Genomic DNA, 23376 nt, shown 5'->3' with positions numbered 1-23376 from the left:
TAAAGAAAAAAAAAGAAGCAAACAAACAAACAAATAAATATGATGTTTAATATACAACTTCTTTCTCCCCCCACAAACAAATTTACATATAAAAGCCAGCTGTTTCAGAGTAAATAACATATCCAAGATAGAGCAGGTTTTATTTGAATAGATGTTAGTAACAACCAACAGCAACATTGCTTTCCAATTGTATGTTGAACAATATAACATTAATATGATATCATAAGCTTCTTTTAAGAATAATTGCTTTGAATTCCTTCAGATTGACATTAACACTTTCCTGTCCAATGGATCTCAAGAATTTTCCAATGGATGTGCAAACGTGCATTATGCAACTGGAGAGTTGTAAGTATGAACAACTTACTTTTTCTGAATATTTAGAAAAATATAGTAGATATAAATGTTTTTAATGTATTCTGTAGATAATTTATTTTGCAACTGTTTTTGTCAGATATTTAGTAAATAAGCATGGTATCTCTCACCAGGTATTGAAAGTCATGATGTCTAACACATGCACTCCATACTATGAACAAGAAAGAAATTGTTGACCTAGGAATAATAGATTTTAAGCCTGAACAGCAGCTAATGTCTTTATGCAAATTATTAAAGGTAAAAAGGATAATAATCATAAAAAACAAGCTATTATATTTTACTGAGTGCCTGCTATAGAACAAATATTTTGCATGTATTACTTCTCATGCAATGAAGATATTGTTATCACCATGTCTCCAGATGTGAAGTGGTCATTTTGAGCAACTGAGCATTGTGCTCCAATTCATGGAGGTTGTTACAACAAAACATCTGGCTCCAATGTCTGTGTGTACTCTGAACCATTATGGCGCCCCTCAGCTAATATTTATTCAGAGTATACTCTGCTGGGTATGTTATATTTGTTATCTTAGGGAAAAAAGAAATTTATCACATTTTATCAGAGAGTCATCCAAGCTTAGAGACATTTCTTTAAATTTCTTTCAAAGTGGATTCAAACACATCCCTGATTCATGCCAGCATATAAAATCTTCAGGTCCTTCTATTTCTCTGAATTTATATAATTAATCCTAAATTAGTAGGTTTTCATGTTTAATGACATACAAAAAATAAGTGTCATTCAAATTTTTTCTTATTGTAGTATGTTATATCTGGGAAATAAAAAGTTTAGTTTGATATCCCCCTCGAAAATTTGAAGGTGGATCTTCAGACAGGCCTCAGAGGCAAAGTTTGTAGTGTGGCAGAACTGTCACTAGATGGCGTGCCTACTTCATGGGGGAATACAGCCATCCATCTACCTTTGTTTCTCTTAAAGTGAGGAAGTGGAAATATGTCTTTCTCTGATAATGATGCCTTTTTTATTAAATTCAAATGCATTACTTTCATAAGTAGTTCTTAAATATTAATAATTCCCATGAGTAAAGCAGTAAATTTGATGAAAGAAAAATAAAATAATCGAGTTTTAGTTGGGGGAGATATTTAATAATAAAAATGGGGAGGGAACAACACAAGATTCCCAGTATAATATGGACTTTCCACCCATATTATAAAGGAATTTTGAGGACAGGCTCATCTGTACCTTGTTTGCAAAATTAGGTACATGAGAAGATATTGAGGAAAAAAATCATATGCAAAGTAGTCTAAAGCAAACTGGTCACTTAATTACTAAACCAAGATGCTAGATATTGTTCAATAAGCAGTGAAGAACAGTCAAGATTTAGGAGCAAGAACATGATTTGGTCAATATTACGTTCTTAAAGATCCTTTCAGCTAAATGAACCAAGGTTATTTAAGGTTTTATATGGCATTTCTATTTCTAAGTTTTTGAAGAACCTCCTTACTGTTTTCAGTGGCTGCACCAGTCAGCATTCCCACCAGCAAGCATGAGGATTCTCTTTTCTCCACATCTTTGTCAACACTTGTTGTTTACTGATTTATTGGTGATAGTCATTCTGACAGGTGTTGGGTGATATCTCTTTGTGGTTTTAATTTGCATTTCTCTGATGATTAGTGATGTTGAACAGTGATGCCACTTCTGGGTATTTATCCAAAGAAACTCAAAACACTAATTCAAAAGAATGTATGCACCCTGTGCTCATTGCAGCGTTATTTATAATAGCCAAGACATGGAAGCAATCCAAGTGCCCATTAATAGTCAAGTGAGTAAAAAATCGGTGGTACATGTATACATGGAATACAACTTGGCTATAAAAAAAAATGAAATCTTAACATTTGCAACAGCATAGATGGACCCAGAGGGTGTATGCTAGGTGAAGTAAGTCGGATAGAGAAAGACAACTACCATACAATTTCACTTATATGTGGAATCTAAAGAATAATATAAACAAATAAAATATAAACAGACTCATAGATATAGAAAAAAAACTGATGGTTGCCAGAGGGGAGGAGCATAGAAAGATTGGGTGAAAAATGTGAAGAGATTGAAAAGTACAGATTAGTCATGGAAATGTAAAGTATAGCACAGGGAATATAATCAATAATATTGTAATAACTATGTATGGTGCTGGGCAAGTACTACAAATATTGGGGGAAACTTTTTGTAAAGTATGTGTTTGTCTAACTACTGTGCTGTACACCTGAAACTAATACAAAATAATATTGAAAGTAAACAGTAATGAAAAAAAAAGTTTTTATAACACTCCAATCAAGAAGACTAAAAAAAAAAAAGGACAAAGTGGAATGATGTGGAAGGTAGAAGAAACATTAGAGGTTGATATTGTAGGAGCAACAAAACTTCTTCTTTAAATTCTTAAACTTTTTTCGCTGGGTCTGAAAATGAAACAGACAAGACAGATTAAAAGGAAAAAAGAATACACAATTATTTAATATAAATTTTATGTAACATGAGATCCCTTGTAAAGACATAAAGACTCAAAGAAGTGGCTAAATCTAAGTGCCTTTATACTAGGCTGAACAAAGAGAGCAGTTGTGGAAAGGTAACTAAGCTCCATGGGGGCGACTAAAGGAAGGTAAGTTATTTTAACAAGGTCTGTGTGTACACAGTTTTCTTGACTTTGATGCCAACTTTATCAATACTTCCTTTTTCCTGGTATAGGGAGCACATCTTCACATGGGAGTTTTTATCTTTTATTTTCGGAACGAAAGGAGGAGATTAGAATGCCCTTTTGCATCTGCTGTTTTTCAAGTGCCTTTAGCTCAAAATAGTCCTTATGCTAGGGTGGCATATTTTGGGGTGGTGTATTCTTCATTCGCTCCTATACAGAGTGGATGTAAAGGCTCTCGGCACCAATGAGTCAGAGCTAAAGAGCTTAGATAAATAGAATCACATTGGAAATATTGACAAAGAAAGGAAACCTAGTATGGAAAGTATACGAAGAAGGGAATATCGATAAATCTAATATTAATATATTTCAGGTGTGGAAAATGTAGGCATAAAACCAAAGGAAAGAGTTAGAAATGGGGATACACTATTTGAAGCCATTAAGAAAGTGGTTCAAATAATAAGATGAAATTTCAGAAAAATAGAATGTAGAGAGGAAAACAGACATAGTGCAAACAAATCCATAAGAAATGTCTACATTTAGAGGGTGTTCGAAGGAATTTTAGCTAAGGGGTCATCATAGATGGCAAATTAAAATCAATAGCATTCAATCTCAAAAGAGAGGACTGTTGAGGAGATCTGTTTAGCAGTATCAAATGCTGTGAAATGTTTTTTAAAAGGTGATTGAAAAAAGTAGTACAACATTGGGAATATAGTCAATAATATTGTAATGACAATATATAGTGCCAGATGGGAAGTAGACTTATTGGGGGGATTACTTCATAAGTTATATAAATGTCCAATCACTATGCTATACACCCAAACTAATATAATAGTGCATGTCAACAATAATTGAAAAAAATTTTTTTTAGAAAGCCCTTGTTATTGATGACAAAAACAGATGTAATTAGAATGATGAGGGTCAAAGCTGGATTTCAAAAAGTTAAAAAGGTTAAAAGTGCATGATGAGAAAGTGAGAGCAGTGAGTAAAATCTGTTATTCTATGAATGTTAATTATTAAAAAAAAAAAACGAGAAAGAAAACAGCACTTATGAGATAGTTTGGTTACTGACTTTTTAATTTTTTTTTTTTAGAGTAAGGGAAAGGTACTAGATTATTTTGCAGAATGCAGTGTTGACATAACAAGATCTTTCATTGTTTCTCTCTTTCCCAGAACATTTCCAAATCAATCAAAAATTCAACTAGGGAAAACAAAGCTTCTTGCCCCCTCCTCCTTGTTTCTTAATTCCTTTATCAGGAATGAGTAGACTGCCTCAAGAGCTCCTTTTATATTTCAGTCATTAAACACTTCCTACTCTCTTAGAAATTAATTTAGCTCACCATAGAGATAATGTTTATTAAACTCCTTTAGTAGATACTGAAGTCTTGCCAAAGTAGAAGCTACTAAGGTCAACTTCTTCAAGCTGTTTTTCTTAAACTCAGAGCAATTATCCACATCTTTTTAAATTTTTTAAATAATGGCTTAAAATGACAAGTTGAAGGATTTAAAAGTGTTTAATCTACTGAGAAGCAAGAGCTATAAGGAACCTAGTGTTTACTGTTGAATGAATTTTGACTGCAAAGTAGAAAAATAAAACAATTTGGGCAGAGAGCATAAAAACAAGCAAAAAGAAGAAGAAGGAGGAGGAGGAGGACGAGGAGAAGAGGAGGAGGAAGAGGAGGAGAAGGAGGAAGAAGAGGAGGAGGAGGAGGAGGAGAAGGAGAAGAAGAAGGGGAGAAGGAGGGGGAGAAGGAGGAGGAATAAGAAATTTAAAAACAAAGGTTTTCATGGCCTTTCATGATCTAACTTTCTTTAATTCAATAAATGGTCAATAAGTGTATATCAATGGTCAGGACTGTCTAAGTGACCTAAGGAATGTTCATTTATTTAAGCATCAATTAAAAAATATTTATCAAATACCTAATATATTCCACATAATAAGTTGGATGATACAATAATAAATAAAATCCAAAAGTCCCTGTTTTGAAGGACTTCAAAGACTAGTTGGGGAGTTATTTATGCAAATATAATAATTTCATTAAAGACGATAAGCATATGTTAATTCCATACTGTTAGCACAAAGGAAACAGTGACTAAGAGAAAAACAATGCTAATAGTCAATAAACTTAGCAATTTACTTAGATCATTATTTTTTCTAAACTAGCAATAACTCCACATCCCTAAAAGTGTGCATTCATAACTTACATTTAAATCCCTGGATCATACAAATTCCTAGTTTAGGAAAAAGAAAGTTACTGAGAAGAGGCGTGCAGGGACAATCAAAGGAAGAGAAGCTCTGTGACAAAATTGATAACTGAAACAAAAAAGGCATATGAGCTAAGGATAACATCAAAGAATATAAGTAGAATAAATAACTTTAGAACCAGACTAAAAATTACTGACTCATCAAATAGAATGTGAGAAAGGAGGAAAATAAAATCAATAAAAGCATAATATATGTGAAGCACAGAAAGAGAACAAAAATAGTTCTCAATATTATTATAATTAAAATAAATGCAAGAGTTCAATTTACACAGCTAAACAGAGTCTCAAACTAGATGTTAACACATATTTAAATGCAACAATATGTTGTCAAGCAAGTGCTTTTTCTAAAACTAGGGAAAACAGCTTCTTAACAAGCTTCTCTTGACTCTTAAGTCCTTTATCAGAAATGAGTAGACTGCCTCAAGTGTCCTTTTCATATTTCAGTCATTAAACACTTTCCACTCTTTTATTAGAAATTAATTTAGCTCACAATAGCAATACTGTTTATTAAACACTATGCAAAAAAATCTTGGGAAGAAAAAAGTAGAAAAATGCATAACAGAGAAAGGTGTATTAAAAAATTCCCAGATAATAATTTTAATATTAGAAAAAATAAATTATAGGAAAAAGAATCATAAGACAAAGCCTTGAGTGATGTGCTGGTAAAGAAAAAATACATAAATAAGGTATAATGATTATAAAAATGTTTTTCATATACTTCCAAATTTATAAAACAAAAGCAGGCAGAAATACGATTAAAATGCATAAATCAATAACTTGTACTTGAAAGTACAGGTACAAGTATTTGAACAGAAAGATTTATTAATCTACAGATATAAAATTCATAGTTTCTTTTGTTTTTAGTGAACAAGAACATTTACAAAAATTGTGTAGTAAGCCATAAAGAATGCTTCAATACATCTTAAGAATCAACATATGATGAAGTATGATCTCTGACAAAAACAGAATGTAATTAATAACAATATAAAATTACTATCTAGTAACAAATTATTATACATTACTATACAATAATGTGCCTAGAAACTACCATCATATACTAAATGACTGGTTAAATAAGAAATAAATAAAAACTTAATATTAAATGACAATGGAAGCACTTAGTATCAAAACTTTTAGGCACTGCTAAAGCAGTTATTTGTCCTAAAAAACCATTGAGCTAGGTATTCTATTCAAGAGAATATAAAGAAATAACAGTATTCAAAGAATTACATTAAAAAACTGGTACTTTGAAAAGCCTAAGAATCAAGACAAACTTCTGAAGAAACTCTTTAAGGAGAAAAAAAATTAGGTTGCATATAAAAAATATAAAATAAAGAGATGGAAATAATAGTAGATAAATTCAATTAAAAACAATAAAAGAGACCCTGGCTAGTTGGCTCAGTGGTAGAGCATCAGCCCGGCGTATGGATGTCCTGGGTTTGATTCCTGGTCAGGGCACACAGGAGAAGCACCATCTGCTTCTCCACCCTTCTCCCTCTCACTTCTCTCTCTCTTCCCTTCCTATAGCCATGGCTCAGTCGGAGCGAGTTGGCTCCTAGTGCTGAGAATGGCTCTGTGGCTTCTACCTCAGGTGCTAAGAAGAGCTCAGTTGCTGATCAATAGAGCAATGCCCCAGATGGGCAGAGTATCATCCCCTAGTGGGCTTGCTGGGTGGATCCTGGTCAAGATGCATGTGGGAGTCTGTCTCTCTGCCTCCCCTCCTCTCACTGAATAAAAAAAGAAAAGAAAATCCTGAACAATTCTCTTCCAGTCCTGTCCACTGATCTGGCATAAGGAAAGAACCTCAGGCAAAAGCTTTATTTGAGTAAGAGAATGAGAAGAAATGCACTGAGATAGCTAAATCGGTCATAAGTTAATAAAAAATTCAAAAAGCTGACACAATGAATGGGAGAAAAAGAGACTATTTGGAAGACTTTTTCAATGATTTGCATAAGAATTAGCATGAAGATGAGTATCCCAAGATTTCTCTCAATCATGAGGATTAAAATATTGCTTTGTTTATATGAATTGGAAGAGAGCGTGTAATTTATGGAAAAAGTCGTGCAGAAACTGATTTCTGCTTAAAATGCTGTGTTTCTTGTGAAAACGCATGTTTAATTAGAAATGTGTTTTTGATTATGGGACATTTTGGAATAGAGCTTGAATTAGGAACGGTTGTGTATATATAGAGAAACAAGGTTAGAAATATTGCTTGGAGACATGAGGATATAAGAGATTTCTGAAGATAGTGTTTAAAATGAAGACCAAAAGAGAGCAAAAGAAAGACAGCATCACTGAGTTTAAGAAAAATTGGGGAACAGAAAGAAAGTAAAACAGAGAAAGACAATAAAAAACTCTTTGTGACATTTGAACAGTATGCATAATCTAGTTTACTCATGGAGTGTAGAGTCATATAGCACTTGCAATGAACACCAAGAAAATTAGAAAACTACTTTTTTTTCAATATTTAAGTATAAGTAAAAATTTGTTAACTTCAATTCAAATGGTGTTCATCTTAATGATTAATTCTGCTTCCGTTTAAAAACAATATAAAATAACCTGAGTAAAACTGAAACTTAAGTTAAACTAAAAAGCTTAAATCTCATCATTGAGAATTCCACTGAAGAGCCAAAGGAAAAAATGTGGCCCCATTCATATGTTCTAATTTCAGACATTTCCCTTATCAAACTTAACGACCTACTTTATCCTCAAATCTCAACAAAGTTTTACCTGAACATTTTTATAAAAGTTAGAGGTTCAACATACCATTTATTCCAATGTATATTCTTTATTCAACCTCATGAAAGAATCCTGAAGTAAATAGAATGTTTGCTCTTGGATGTACAGAAACTGTCTTAGTTTTATTTATTTTTCTTTTCTTCTAATACTCATAGTTTACTCTGAAGTTCAGCCAGAAAATACAGGCCAATTACCATGACAGCTTGTATCTTCAAAATTCACATCACCTAATAAAATTTTAATAAAAATATTAACTCATCTATGCTACAGAGAGAATTCTGCAATGAAGGCATGCTTTTCACAAAATGCTTTATTTAATTAAAAAAAACTATGTACTTTTTATGTGCAGTTATTGGTAATATGTAAAACTAAGTGACACTTCTAGTGAATGAAGATAAACTAAATATTAAAGTGATCATTAACCTTTCTTCTCAGGAGTAGATTGATGTTCAGGCCCCATTGCATGGTTTTTCTTTTTTTAATTGGCTGAATGAAATAAAACTGAAACTACCTTTTCAAAAGACAAATTTTCATTAATATTACAGTTTTATTTATAAATGCATCTTGTTTGGTTGCTTTATAAATAGCTAATCCATAAGGGAAGGAAGCAACGGTATTATAACTTAACTATGCCCCTAAGGAGTCAATGCAAAGCAACACACAGAGATAGAGGTAAGAAAAAAAGATTCATTTTCAGCCTTTAATTTGTGCCCGAAGGTAAATTTCTAAATGAACATTTTTTCCATCAGGTGAAAAATAAGAAACAAAAGATATTTTTAATCATGGAAGAATATTGCATAATAATTTTTAGAGTCATAATAAAGCCTGCTGTTGTTTAAAGACAAAGATGACATAGGATATATATAAATTATCACTACAGACATAAAAGGCCTAATTATCCCTGTTATGTCTAAAAAAATAGGCTAAAAAAAAAAGAGAAAAACATCACCAATGTGAGAAAGTTAAAGAAAATTTAATTATTCAGTTAGAAAAAGTATAAGGAAATGATTTGGTGAAGAAAGGACTTTTTTTCCTCAAAGAACAGCCCAAATTTCTAAAATTACAGAAAAAAATATTTTTAAGGGTCAATTTGAAGAAAAAAGTTCTGACAAAAATTTAAAGACTCTTTCAAATATGAGGTTTAATGGGGATTTGGATAAAAATATCTAAAGATAGATGGGAGGGAGGTTTTTGTTTTTTAATTTTTCATATTCATGTCAAAACCACATCTGATTTGACTGAGAGTGGTTACTCGGGAATTTATGCTAATGCTAGTTAAGGCAAAATATAGACTTGGACTTTGTTTTATTCTTTATCAGCTCTACTTCAAGCTCTTTCATAATTTAAACAGTGTAGATACTATTCAAAATAATATTATGCCTTTTGCTTGGCTAGCCAGAGATACAGATAGTTCTTGTTTTACCTAAGCCTGTGCAGTTACAATGTTGATTAGAAGGCAAGTTTTCCCAAGACAAAAATATTCAATAATGAACTAATTGCTTATAAAATCAGTCCTCATATAAACCTTAAACATTTCACCCTACTTAACACCATGACCCTGCTCTCCCAATCTGTCTACATCTTTGTAGGTTGAATTTTTGCCAGTTATCAAATATTCTAATCATATGGAAATACAATAAAAACATAATATATTTACAAGTCTTACAAAATGATGATGTCACTATAACTTTATATCCATTACCATAGTACCTGATTTAATCATAACTATAACTTAATAAGATAGGTCTTATTTCAGCAAATTATCAGCAAAATAAGGTTTAGAAAGGTTAAATGACTTTCCCAAAGCCCCACAGCTAAGAATTGAACAGAATAAACCCCTATTAATTAATAGGTCACAGACTTAGAACAAACATCAGTCATTTTGAAATCTATGTGATGATTTCCAAATATTTATAAATTGTAGTTTGGTATTCTTAAGTAAGCTCTCCAAGTTAAATATATCCAGTAATTATATTTGTTTTTCATATGAAAAGATTTAGAGTTCCTCTCTTTGCCTATTTCCCCACCCCTGACTGAACTAAACCAAGATATGCAAAGTAGGTCACCTCCTCCTGGTGACAATGCCAATCATTCTGCGATTTGCAGCCTAAGATCACTCATACATTACAGGCAGCTGTAAAACACTCTTGCCTGAGACTACATCTACATTTAGCTAAATTCTACATCTAAGTTCTATATACCCCATTCCGTGCTCACCCAGTTGATTCACTTGACTAAGTGCAAAGAATTTTGCCTTTGCCCCAGTTAAATATCATCTTGCAAGATTCAGTCCATGAATTTAACTTGAAGATCCATATCTCTCCTAGTTAATCATCCAGAGAATTGAAGAACATACCTTTATGCACTTCCAAAAGGGCAAGCCTGAGAAAATTCTGCAACATGCACTAGAAGTATTCCTCTAGATTGATCACTCCTGAAAAAAAATTAATAATTGCTTTTAAAGCAGTTGTAAAACACTTAAGCATAGTACCATTAATGGAATTTTGAAACTCTTGTTTGTAAGGAGAACATTAGAATTCCTCAAATATCTTGCTGAAAACACTATAGTTTACCTTAATATTCCAGCATTCTTGGTAATAAGACCATCTCTTTTTTTCTGTGACCCTTCCATTTGTTATTTACTGTTTAGAAGTGTCATCATTTTTCTTCTTCCTTAATTAATTCCCCAACTAACGCTACTTTTTCCAACCCTCATGTTTACCTCACTCTAAAAGACCTTCCAGGTAATGCTTTCAAAATTTGGGTAGCACCTTTCCCAGAGATGGCTCCAGTGTCCAAGCTCAATAATTCCTTCAATTTTGTGCTCTGTTGCTGTTCTCTATGTGAGAAAACAAATGCAGGAAATGCACTGTAACTTTAAATTCTTCATTAACAAACTATATAAACTATGTGAATCCATTGATTTTTCAGATGAAAGCAAAGGTTGCCTCAACTCTAGGACTCAAGAATGTTTTTAAACATATAAGACCATAAATCTGACATATAAAATTAAAAACATAGCATCTAGACACCATGGTATATTTACAAAGAGGGTCAAGAAATAAACAAAACCAAACAAGTAAACAGAAATAACATGATGACTTAACTGTAAGGAAGATCAAGAAGAAAGCAAACCAATTAGAAAACAGGAAAATTAAAATAAGGGAAAAAAAGTAAGGAAAGTTTGGTGAACATAATCTATTTTTTAAAGGCATGTTGAGCATGATTAAAGAGTTCACAATGATAAACTGGTAAGATGGACTTCAAAAGCATTTTAATACAATACTGAGGTCAAAACTTGGGAACTGTGACTAGTGATGACAATGGCCATGGATGCTAAATTGGTATCTTTTCCTCTGGGGCAGCTATGTTCATAGATTCCTCCAAATGGACTTTTGTTTGTGTGGTAAGTATCCTATTCACATTCCAGGAAGGTTTTTTTTGTTTTGTTTTGTTTTGTTTGTATTTTTCTGAAGTTGGAAACGGGGAGGCAGTCAGACAGACTCCCGCATGTGCCCGACCAGGATCCACCCGGCATGCCCACCAGGGGGCGATGCTCTGCCCATCTGGGGCGTTGCTCTGCTGCAACCAGAGCCATTCTAGCACCTGAGGCAGAGGCCACAGAGCCATCCTCAACGTCTGGGCCAACTTTGCTCCAATGGAGCCTCGGCTGCAGGAGGGGAAGAGAGAGACAGAGAGGAAGGAGAGGGGGAGGGGGTGTAGAAGCAGATGGGCGCTTCTCCTGTGTGCCCTGGCCGGGAATCGAACCCGGAACTCCTGCACGCCAGGCCGATGCTCTACCACTGAGCCAACCAGCCAGGGCTCCAGGAGGTTTTAAAGTCTATGAGTTATTGATAGAGTGCCTACTCAATTTCCCAGGATCTCAGAAGTCTCAAGTGACCTGTTTGTCCATAACATACCCAGCTGTAGTCACTGATTCCTAGCAATTTGTTGATATCTCCAAGTCTGGATCAGGGCAGGAAGTCCAGATGCATAACTGAAAAGAAAAAAGAAAAAAAAGCAATAAACAACTTTATCAAATTGTAAGCAGTTGGTAGTAATAAGAAGGATTTATATCATTTCATGTATCTAGGCCTCATAGAGATCTGTTGATTTAAAATAGTAAGTATAGTGAATCTATAAATGTGAAAGTTTTCTGCAATATTCTCTTAATACATTAATGTGATACAAATATACCATCTATAGAAGTTACAATATTTTCTAGAAATAGTGACTTTTTTTCTAAGTCACCAGTAGTTTCATAAATTTTCCAAACATTATTATTTTGGAACTGATGGACTATATCTGTGAGTATTCTGGACATAGACAATGGTAAAAATAGCTCTGGATGTAGTTAATGTTCTCATTTGTGATGAGACCTTCATTCTCAACCATATTACAATCATTGTCTCTGTCATTTCTATTAAAATGTTAGCCATGATATATTCTTTGCATGAAAAAGCTTTCTGTTCTCAAGTTAGTTTTTCACTTTTACCTGACATAATTGACAGTTAGTTAGTAAGCTGTGAGAAAGAACACGTAGAAAAATATCCTGATAATGGGAATTATAACACAATTGACTTATCTAACAAATAATTTTAACTATTTAACAAATATTAATTCTCTAAAATAATATAGGAATAACTCAGACTGAGTTTTCTTCTCACTGAGCTAATTGTCTTCTCTTCAGCATTTTAATGAATGTAATGCAGTGACAGACATTTTATAACATTTCACCCTGAAGACATTTATAATTTAATTCTCTGGAACTTATTTAGTCATGTTAAAATTTCTGCTATTTCATAATGATACTCTTCAAATGCTTATGGAAACAAGAACCTGAAGTGGGTCTTCTTGATAATATTATGTAGGACTTTCTTCCGGAGGACTAGCATAGTTTTGGTTATTCGTAAATGATAAATTATACTGAAATATCAGGCATCAAAAAACCCTGGAACCAATCAGAAGATTACGGTGCTTTCTATTCTCTACTCTCAAAATATTACACAACTTTTAGATATTGCCAAACTGATGTTGGCTCAGAGTTTAGGTCTATGTAATAAATTATTTCATAAATGTGAGCAGATCTGAACCTCCAGCCTTCTGGTAGGCAGGCAGTTTTTTTCACAAACTGAAGTTTATTCCAAAGAGGTACTCGGGCAGAACCCTCTTATGACCTCTCCTAGGGCAGAAATCAATCCAATCATATACTTTTTCCTCATTAAAATGGGCTCATGATCAGGTCATCTTCATATTTTAGTTGAGAATTCTCCTAAGAACTTTAAAACACTGGATATTCAATGTGTGGTAATTTTGTGAAGTTTTGAGAAATGCAGACAAATTTTCCAGTGTAATTGTCATTTAAGAAGAGCAGTTAAGTCACAAATTACATTTCCACCATTATCCTAAGAGAAAGAGGGAGAAAGCTTAAATTTGTGGTTCATGATACAGTGTTTTAGGTCTTCAAATAGAAGTGCACCCAAAATACTAGTAGAATAATAATATAGGTTAGTTATACCAGAGAGTTTTAGAGAAAGTGCAATCACCAGGTAGATAATTTAGCAGGCCTATAATTTAAATGAAACTCCATTTAACAACCTGGATTATGGTAAGATTTTTCAAATTAAATGCACAAATTATGAGTAAAAATGTTTTTATTAAATACATTTTGACACAGCAGTTGTTTCTTGTCAGGTCAATAAAATTTACTTGAGTAAGATTCCTCCTGGCAATAATCAGCAAGCATGCGCCAAGTTTGAGCATTTTCTTTTGTTTTTAAAATCCCAGCTGCTAGTTAAAAACATAAGCATTTGCAAGCTGAGTCAAACTCAGAAGTCTCAGTCTCTCCCTCCTTCCCCTTTCTCTTTCAATTGAGAAAACTGGGTCAGATATTATTCTAGTTCACTTTTAAAACTAAATATGAATCTATAATTTATTACAGAATCTCAAAACTCAGTTGAAACGTAAATAATTTCTCATCCCACTTTGTCCCTTCGAATGAGCATTTATTTTACAGTATACTACTCATGGTATACAGTACTTTACAATAACCTCTTTTTTTTCTTTTGTAGTCTTTTAAGCTAGTTTTTAAATGACCTAAGGTCATTTGATTTTTATATATAACCTTTTCTTTTTAAAAATTTTTATTTATTTATTCATTCATTTTAGAGAGGAGAGAGAGAGAGAGAGAGAAGAGGGAAGAGCAGGAAACATCAACTCCCATATGTGCCTTGACCAGGCAAGCCCAGGGTTTCGAACTGGTGACCTCATCATTTGATTTTTAAAAGTGATAATACAAGACATTTGAACGATGTCTTCAAAATCAACGTGGTTGTATTAGAAAATGTGAATACTAGAAATTGAAAGACAAACAAAAACACATGTTAGCCTGAACTCAAAGTTTTTTCACTATTAGCCACTTTCAAATCTGCTTTATGACCTTTTTCTGTTATTCTCTCTGTGTATATACAGATTATACATATGATTATAAATATAAAGACATTTCAAACATAAAAATACAGATAATTAAAAACTAATATTTTGTATAAAACATTAACATTTCCATTTGCTTCAGGTTGAAGGGAGGGTTTCCTTTCTAATCTGATGAATGTGATCTTGTCTCCCATTGTGCCTTTGTCTCCCTGACATTGGGCTTTCTTTGTTTTGCATACTTAGTGGCCATTGTTTGTTCAGTCTGTTTCCTGTTTAAACTTTCTCTGACTTTGTATGAAATTATCTTTTCGTTTCTATTTCTATGTGTTATTTTGTATATGTCCTTAACATTTTAACTTTATGATACCTTTCATAATACAGAAGGTTATAAATATATAATTATATATAATGAATTCTTTTTCTTAATAAATTATGCCTCCCATATACCAAAAAATACAAAAATATGTATTTAACCCAGGAATTTTATAGCACAGGTTGTACTTACATTTTAAATACAAGTAGGTTGCGTATTTGTGTAATTCTTTTTGTGAGTGGATGGAATTTTTTCCATTACCATTTATTTAAAAGGTTTCCAAATTGATTTGAAATGCCATTTTTTTTTTTTTTTGGTATTTTTCTGAAGCTGGAAACGGGGAGGCAGTCAGACAGACTCCCGCATGCGCCCGACCGGGATCCACCCAGCATGCCCACCAGGGGGCAATGCTCTGCCCATCCGGGGCGTAGCTATGTTGCGACCAGAGCCACTCTAGCCCCTGGGGCAGAGGCCACAGAGCCATCCCCAGCGCCCGGGCCATCCTTCGCTCCAATGGAGCCTCGGCTGCGGGAGAGGAAGAGAGAGACAGAGAGGAAGGAGAGGGGGAGCGGTGGAGAAGCAGATGGGCGCCTCTCCTGTGTGCCCTGGCCGGGAATCGAACCTGGGACTTCTGCACGCCAGGCCGACGCTCCACTGCTGAGCCAACCGGCCAGGGCCTGAAATGCCATTTTTTACCTTAAATTTCCTTATATGGGTTTGATTCTGGACTCTGTTCTATAGCATTTATCTAATTGGTGCAGAGGTTCCAACCTGAAGCTACTTTTACACCATAGCTTTATTTGTATTTTTTGTCCTGTGCTAGGCAGGCCTACTTCTTTTTTTTTTTTTTAATTTTTTTTAAAATTTTTATTTTATTTATTCATTTTTAGAGAGTAGAGAGAGAGGGAGAGAGAGAGACAGAGAGAAAGAAGAGGGGAGGAGCTGGAAGCATCAACTCCCATATGTGCCTTGACCAGGCAAGCCCATGGTTTTGAACTGGCGACCTCAGCATTTCCAGGTCGATGCTTTATCCACTGCGCCACCATAGGTCAGGCTATGGCCTACTTCTTGACATGCTATTTTTCAAAACTGCTGTTGCTGTGCATATGTTTTTATACTTCAGATTAATTTCTAGTTGAAAATTACATTTGGGTTTTTATTTAAATTGCATTGTAGATCGGTTATGGAAGAAGAACATTTTCACAATAATGGTCCTCCTACCCAAGACCATAGCATGTATCTATCTTTATTGCAGATTTTTTGTCTTTCAATGATAATTAATTATTTAATTATTACATTTTTTTTAAACTTTGACACTGCCAATTGACCCTGTTGTATTAATTACATATATTTTTTTACTGAGAAAATATTATTTATGTAGTTGAGATAGCTAAAATACTTGATAATTTCAGAGTTTGGTTTTATTTTTTTTGTTTAAATAGTTAATTAATCTCAGCTCATATATTTTTACAGATACTGTCTTTGTCTTGAATAAGAATACCTTTTAGCAACAAATGTGTTTATAGGACAAAACTCAGTCAAATTAGTTGCTTCTTGGGAATCTTTTAAAATTCTTTGACAAATTTAGATGCCAAAAACTATGCCATCTTCATTTCATTTCATTTCATTTCATGCAAGAATTCAAAACACAGTTCTCAACTATAAAAAATAAATGTATTATTTGAGACTTCATTGTTTCTCCTTTTCTATTTTAGGGATTAATTTAAATGTATTTCTGTCTACAAACTTCATTTTTATATATCTTACTTGCTGAATAAACTTTAGAATCTAAAAATTTAGTGATCCATTTATAAAATACTTTGATTAAATATTTTCAGCTCACTTTGAACAAATGCAACCAAATTTAGAGAACTAATTTACCAAAAGTTCAATACCATTGCAGAACATCTAAGTTGATTTATATCTAGTTTTTCAGTCAAACTTAAAAGAAAATTAACTGATAGTAGAGAAACATGTTTTGCCACGATGACCTACAATTTTAATTCAACATCAGCTTTGTCACGCACACAAACATTATAGTTTAGTTACTCTGTGTTTACATAAAAAATGTTGTAAAGTTTAACAGCTATAGATAGTTTCTTTTCAATTGCTGGAATGTAAGAGTTTATGAATATGAAATAAATCATATGTAATTCAAGAATATTGCAGCTCCACAGATTTCTTAATTTACAGAGAACATAGTTTTTACCACAGTGATGAATTCCAACAGTAAAATAATTGTTGGAATTATTTTATTCAGTTCCATCACAAACAAGTGGCATTTATTTTTAATGTTGAACTTTTTAAATGAATTGAAGAGAGACTTTACGGTAGAATTTACAAGGACATCAGGTATTTTATCTTCAACAAGTGTAATTCCAAAAGCTTTACTCGGATTACAGAGTTGGATTTCAAAATTAAGCTCATTTAAAATTAATTTAGCCAATTTTCTTTTTGAAGCAGGAAATGAGACTGAAACAAACCTAACATTATTTCATTGCTTGCAAATTTTCCGTTATGGACTTTTCCCAAAAAACTTGATATCAAAAAAGGGTGAAATTAATTTAGAAAAAAAGTATTTGATCTAAATAAAATCTTGTTTTTCATACAGTGATATGTAAGTACTCCCTCTGAAAATGCACATCTGGGCTGCATTCATTAAAGGACTGTAAATTCTGAAATAGATGTTGACGTGTTTTCAGCTCTTTGTGTCTTGTGGCTTTTACATGGACAGTGCTGTCCTTAGCCCCTTTTCATGAATGTTAAATATAAATCGCCTTTTGTTCAAGTTGCACATTCAACATCAACTTTCTTTTGAAATGTAAGTTTAATGTTTAATATTTAAATAACTATGAACTTTTATTTATTTTAACCCATTTAGCCATTGCTGCCAGAGGGCTTATCACCTCTGATAAAAAATATGAATGTTGCCAATCATAAAATAAATGTCTTTGGGTTTCAAAGAATTTAGATTTTTTTTTAAAATGTGGTTCATAGCAGCACACAGTTCAGCTTTCCCTTACAACTAACAATTCTCCATGACACCGACTCTGGACCCTTTGCAAGTGTCACAGAGAAGTGACAGCAAGTGACCAGTAGGGGGAACAAAGTTGAAAACTTCCTCCATTACTCAGATCAGGAGTTATCTGCCTTAAAAATTATGCTAGTGTCTCTGTTAGTTAAAGGGTACTGTAACGATAGATGGACCATTGTTGATGTTGGCTGTTTTACAGATTTAGCCTAATATTTAAACATTAAAATAATCTCATACTGTCTCATACCATGGGAGAACCTAGAGGTAACACTGAAGATCTACCAAACCAACAATGATGTATTTTAAAACAATGATTCACAATAATATTTAATCTAAAAATAAAGCATGAGGAAAGAAGTAATCTATAGGTGTCTTGGCAAACAAAGATGTATGATTAGCCTCCTTATAACCAGGTGCTTCTTGACTAGGAGAAAGGAAAAAATCCTGAAAGACTGAATTATTTCTCTTAAGACCAAGTTCCCAGAAAGAGATGGTCATCGTTAATTGGTTAGTTGGAGTTGCTGTCTCTAGTTCACCCTAATCAGATGGAATGGAGGTGGCATATTTAGATACAGTTCAGAGTTGAAAACAAATGCCCGTTTATGTTTTCACATCTGGCAGGGGTCTCAAACTCGCGGCCCGCCGAACAATTTTGTGTGGCCTGCAGACTAATCCACGAAGTTCAAGAAAAGTGTTGCGTAACAGTTGCCTTTTGTAGACCTAGTGCTGCCCGCCGAATGGCTGTGATCTTGCTCTGCAGCCCACATGCTGAGTTGAGTTTGAGACCCCTGGAGTGAATAATCATTACTCACCCCTGCAGTCCTCCCTGTGGGAGATCTTATCTGATTCTCCATCTGCTCCCAACCTTCAGTCTCATTCATGATCCTATCCTGAACTCACAGACCTCCTGGCTTATTTCTATAGGACTTCACATCTGTCTTTTTTTTTATGTTTTACTGTCATTTACTGTCAGCTGCCACTATACTATGAACATCTTGACTGGAGCCAGGCCAATTTGTGGTTCCAGCACCATACATATGTTCTCACATGGAGAAAGCACTTATTTGTTTTTTGTTTGTTTGTTTGTTATATTGATTTTAATTTGTTGTGTGTATATAGTTACAAGTGTACCCCGAATATATCACCCTCTCTCATATATCACCCTCCCCCCCATGTTCTCCTTGATACCCCTTGTGATCCCTCCCACCACCACCTTCCCTCCTTCCCTCTATGACTTACTTTCCTGTCCTCTATCTCTTTGTGTTATGTGTATATACTTTCACTAATGTCTTTCCTTTCTTTGATCCCCTCCTCTCATCCCCTTTTCCTCTGCCTGCTTTCCCTCTGGACTCTTTGCCCCCTTCTCTGCCTCTCTTCTGTTCTTCACTTCACATTGTTCATTGGATTTCTCACATGAGTGAAGTGATATGAAATTTTCTTTCTCTGCCTGGCTTATTTCGCTTAGCATAATAGACTCCAGGTCCATCCATGTTGTCACAAAGGGTAAGATTTCCTTCCTTTTCACAGCTGCATAGTATTCTATTGTGTATATGCACCACTGCTTTTTAATCCACTCATCTACTGATAGACACTGAGGCTGTTTCCAGATCTTGGCTATTGTAAACAATGATGCAATAAACATGGGGGTACATTTCTTCTTTTGAATCCATTTGTTATTTTTAGAATATATTCCTAGAAGTGGGATAGCTGAGTCAAAAGGCAATTTGATATTTAATTTTTTGAGGAATCTCCATATTGTTTTCCACAGTGGCTGGACTAGTCTGCATTCCCACCAGCAGTGCAGGAGGGTTCCCTTTTCTCCGCACCCTCGCCAGCACTTGTTATGTGTTGTTTTGTTAATAAGCACCATTCTGACAGGTGTGAGGTGATATCTCATTGTGGCTTTAATTTGCATTTCTCTAATGATTAGTGATATTGAATATTTTTTCATATGCCCATTTGCCATCTGTATGTCCTCCTTGGAGAAGTGTCTATTCAGTTCTTTTGCCCAATTTTTGATTGTATTGTTTACTTTCCTGGTGTTGAGTTTTACAAGTTCTTTGTAGATTTTGGTTTTTAATCCCTTATCGGACATGTTGGCGAATGTGTGGGTTGTCTTTTTGTTTTGTTCATGTTGTCTTTTGCTGTGCAAAAGCTTTTTAGTTTGATATAGTCCCATTTGTTCATCCTGTCCTTTATTTCACTTGCCCGTGGAGTTAAATCAGCAAATATATTGCTGCGAGAGATGTCAATGAGCTTACTGCCTATGTTTTCTTCCAAGATGATCATAGTTTTACGACTTACATTCAAGTCTTTTATCCATTTTGAGTTTATTTTTGTGAATGGTATAAGTTGGTGGTCTAGTTTCATTTTTTTACATGTATTTGTCCAGTGTTCCCAGCACCATTTGTTAAAGAGACTGTCTTTACTCCAATGTATGCTTTTACCTCCTTTGTCAAATATCAATTGACCATAAGGCGTGGGTTTATTTCTGGGTTCTCTGTTCTCTTCCACTTATCTGTATGCCTGTTCTTATGCCAGTACCAGGCTGTTTTGAGTACAATGGCCTTGTAGTATAACTTGATATCAGGAAGTGTGATACCCCTTGCTTTATTTTCCTTTTTCAAGATTGCTGAGGCTATTTGTGTTCATATTTGGTTCCATATAAATTTTTGGAATATTTGTTCTATATGTTTGAAGTATGTCATTGGTATTTTAATAGAAATTGCATTGAACTTATATATTGCTTTGGGTAGTATAGACATTCTAATGATATTTATTCTTCTCATCCATGAACATGGTATGTACTTCCACTTGTTTGTATCTTCTTTGATTTCCTTTATCAATGTTTTATAATTTTCTGAGTACAGGTCCTTAACCTCCTTGTTTAAATTTATTCATAGGTACTTTGTTTTTTTGGTTGCAATAGTGAAGGAGATTATTTCCTTAATTTCTCTTTCTGACAGTTTATTGTTGGTGTACATAAATGCCACTGATTTCTGAATATTAATTTTATATCCTGTCACCTTGTTGAATTCATTTATCAGTTCCAGTAGTTTTTTGACTGAGACTTTAAGGCTTTCTATGTACAGTATCAAGACATCAGCAAATAATGAAAGTTTTACTTCTTCTTTTCCAATTTGGATGCCTTATATTTCTTCTTTTTGTCTGATTTCTGTAGCTAGGACTTCCAGAACTATGTTGAATAAGAGTGGTGAAAGGGGGCACCCCTGTCTTGTTCCTGATCTTATGGGGATTGCTTTTAATTTTTGCCCATTGAGTATGATATTGGCTGTGGGTTTGTCATAGGTGGCCTTTATCATGTGAGGTATGTTCCCTGTATTCCCACTTTGCTGAGAGTTTTGATCATAAATGGGTGCTGAATTTTATCAAATGCTTTTTTGCATCTATTGATATTATCATTTGGTTTTTATCCTTCTTTTTGTTTATGTGATATATCACATTGATTGATTTGAGAATATTGTACCAGCCTTGCCTCCACAGAATAAATCCCACTTAATCATAATGTATGATTTTTTTCATGTGTTGCTGGATCCGATTTGCTAATACAGTGTGTCCGTAAAGTCATGGTGCACTTTTGACCAGTCACAGGAAAGCAGCAAAAGACGATAGAAATGTGAACTCTGCACCAAATAAAAGGAAAACCCTCCCAATTTCTGTAGGATGATGTGGCAGCATGTGGCATGCACAGATGATCACATAACACCGTGTATACAGCAGAGCAGCCCACGGCCATGCCATTCGAGATGTGGACAGTACAGAGGACAGTTCAGTGTGTTCTGTGGCTCGCTAAATTTGAATCCATGACCAAAGTGCAACGTGAATATCAGCGTGTTTATAACGAAGCACAACCACACAGGAATAACATAACTCGGTGGGATAAGCAGTTGAAGGAAACTGGCAGTTTGGTGGAGAAACCTCATTTTGGTAGGCCATCAGTCAGTGCCGATTCTGTAGAGGCTATACAGAATAGCTATCTAAGGAGCCCTAAAAAATCTGTGCATGAGCCCACATTGAACTGCACTGAATAGGTATGAAATTGGGAGAGTTTTCCTTTTATTTGGTGCAGATTTCACATTTCTATCGTCTTTTGAGTTTTCTTTCTTTGTAGTATCTTTGCCTGGTTTTGGAATGAGAATTATGTTCACCTCATAAAAAGAGTTTGGAAGTTTTCCCTCCTCTTGAATTTTTTGAAACAGCTTGAGAAAGATAGGAGTTGGTTCTTCTTTGAATACTTGGTAAAATTTGCCTGTGAAGTCATCAGACCTAGGATTTTTGTTTGTTGGGAGTTTTTTGATAACTGTTTCAATCTCTTTTGGTGTAATCGGTCTGTTTAGGTTTTCTGATTTGTCCAGATTGATTTTTGAAATGATTATATTTTTCAAGGAATTTATCCATTTCATCTAGGTTGTCCCATTTTGGGGCATACAGTTCTTCATAGTATTTTCTTATAATCCTTGTATTTCTGCCATGTCAGTTGTTGCTTCTCCACTCTCATTTCTAATTTTATTTATTTGAGTCCTCTCTCTTTTTTCTTGGTGAGTTTTGTTAAAGGTTCATCAATTTTGTTTACCTTTTCGAAGAACCAGCTCTTGGTTTCATTGACTTTCTGTTTTTTGTTTTGTTTTTGCCTCTATGTCATTTATTTCTGCTCTGATCTTTATTATTTCCTTCCTTCTGCTTCCTCTGGGCTTTACTTGCTGTTCTTTTTCTAGTTCTTTTAGGTGCAGGGTTAAGTTGTTAATTTGAGCTTTTTCTTGCTCTTTAAGGTATGCCTGTAATGCTATGAACTTCCCTGTCAGGACTGCTTTTGCTGTGTCCCATAAATTTTGAGTTGTTTTATGTTCATCTTCATTTGTTTGAAGGAAGTTTTCGATTTCTTCCTTGATCTCATTGTTAACCCATTCATTATTTAATAACATGCTATTTAGTCTCCAAGTGTTTGAATGTTTTTCAGTTTTTCTATTGTGGTTGATTTCTAGTTTCCTGACATTGTGGTCAGAGAAGATGCTTGATATGATTTCAATCTTCTTAAATTTATTAAGACTTGTTTTGTGTCCTAACATGTGGTCTATTCTAAAGAATGTACCATGAGCACTTGAAAAGAATGTATATTCTGCTGCTTTGTGGGGAATGGTTCTGAAGATATCTATTAAATTTAGTTGCTCTCGTGTGTCATTTAAGGCTGCTGTTTCTTTGTTAATTTTCTGTCTGGAGGTTTTATCCATTAAAGTTAGTGGGGTATTAAAATCCCCTACTATTATAGTATTGCTGTTTATCTTGCCATTTTTGTCCATCAAAATCTGTTTTAGATATTTAGGTGTTCCTATATTAGGCACATATATATTTTTAATAGTTACATCTTTTTGTTGTAATGCTTCTTTTATCATTATGCAGTGACCTTCTTTATCTCTTACTATAGCCTTAGTTTTAAAGTTTATTTTGTCAGATATTAGTATTGCTATCCCAGCTATTTTTTCCTTTCCATTTGTGTGAAATATTTGTTTCCATCTCTTTACTCTCAGTCTATGTGTATTTTTTGTTCTGAGGTGGGTCTCTTG

The 23376-nt window shown here is 34.0% G+C and overlaps 2 protein-coding genes across 2 annotated transcripts in view; one reads left to right on the top strand and one right to left on the bottom strand.

The window, feature by feature from the left end:
- The window catches only part of CTSB (cathepsin B), a 698317-nt gene that overhangs the window by 452163 nt on the left and 222778 nt on the right, over nucleotides 1-23376 (bottom strand). The gene's annotated exons all lie outside the window — the stretch shown is intronic.
- The window catches only part of GLRA3 (glycine receptor alpha 3), a 165706-nt gene that overhangs the window by 91079 nt on the left and 51251 nt on the right, over nucleotides 1-23376 (top strand). The window contains exon 5 of the mRNA XM_066360944.1: nucleotides 263-345. Within this exon, the coding sequence (XP_066217041.1) occupies nucleotides 263-345 (83 nt within the window). The remainder of the gene's footprint in view (nucleotides 1-262; nucleotides 346-23376) is intronic.

This window comes from Saccopteryx leptura, chromosome 1, assembly GCF_036850995.1.
Source record: "Saccopteryx leptura isolate mSacLep1 chromosome 1, mSacLep1_pri_phased_curated, whole genome shotgun sequence".
Classification (NCBI taxonomy): domain Eukaryota; kingdom Metazoa; phylum Chordata; class Mammalia; order Chiroptera; family Emballonuridae; genus Saccopteryx; species Saccopteryx leptura.
This window is presented reverse-complemented; position numbering and strand designations above follow the sequence as displayed.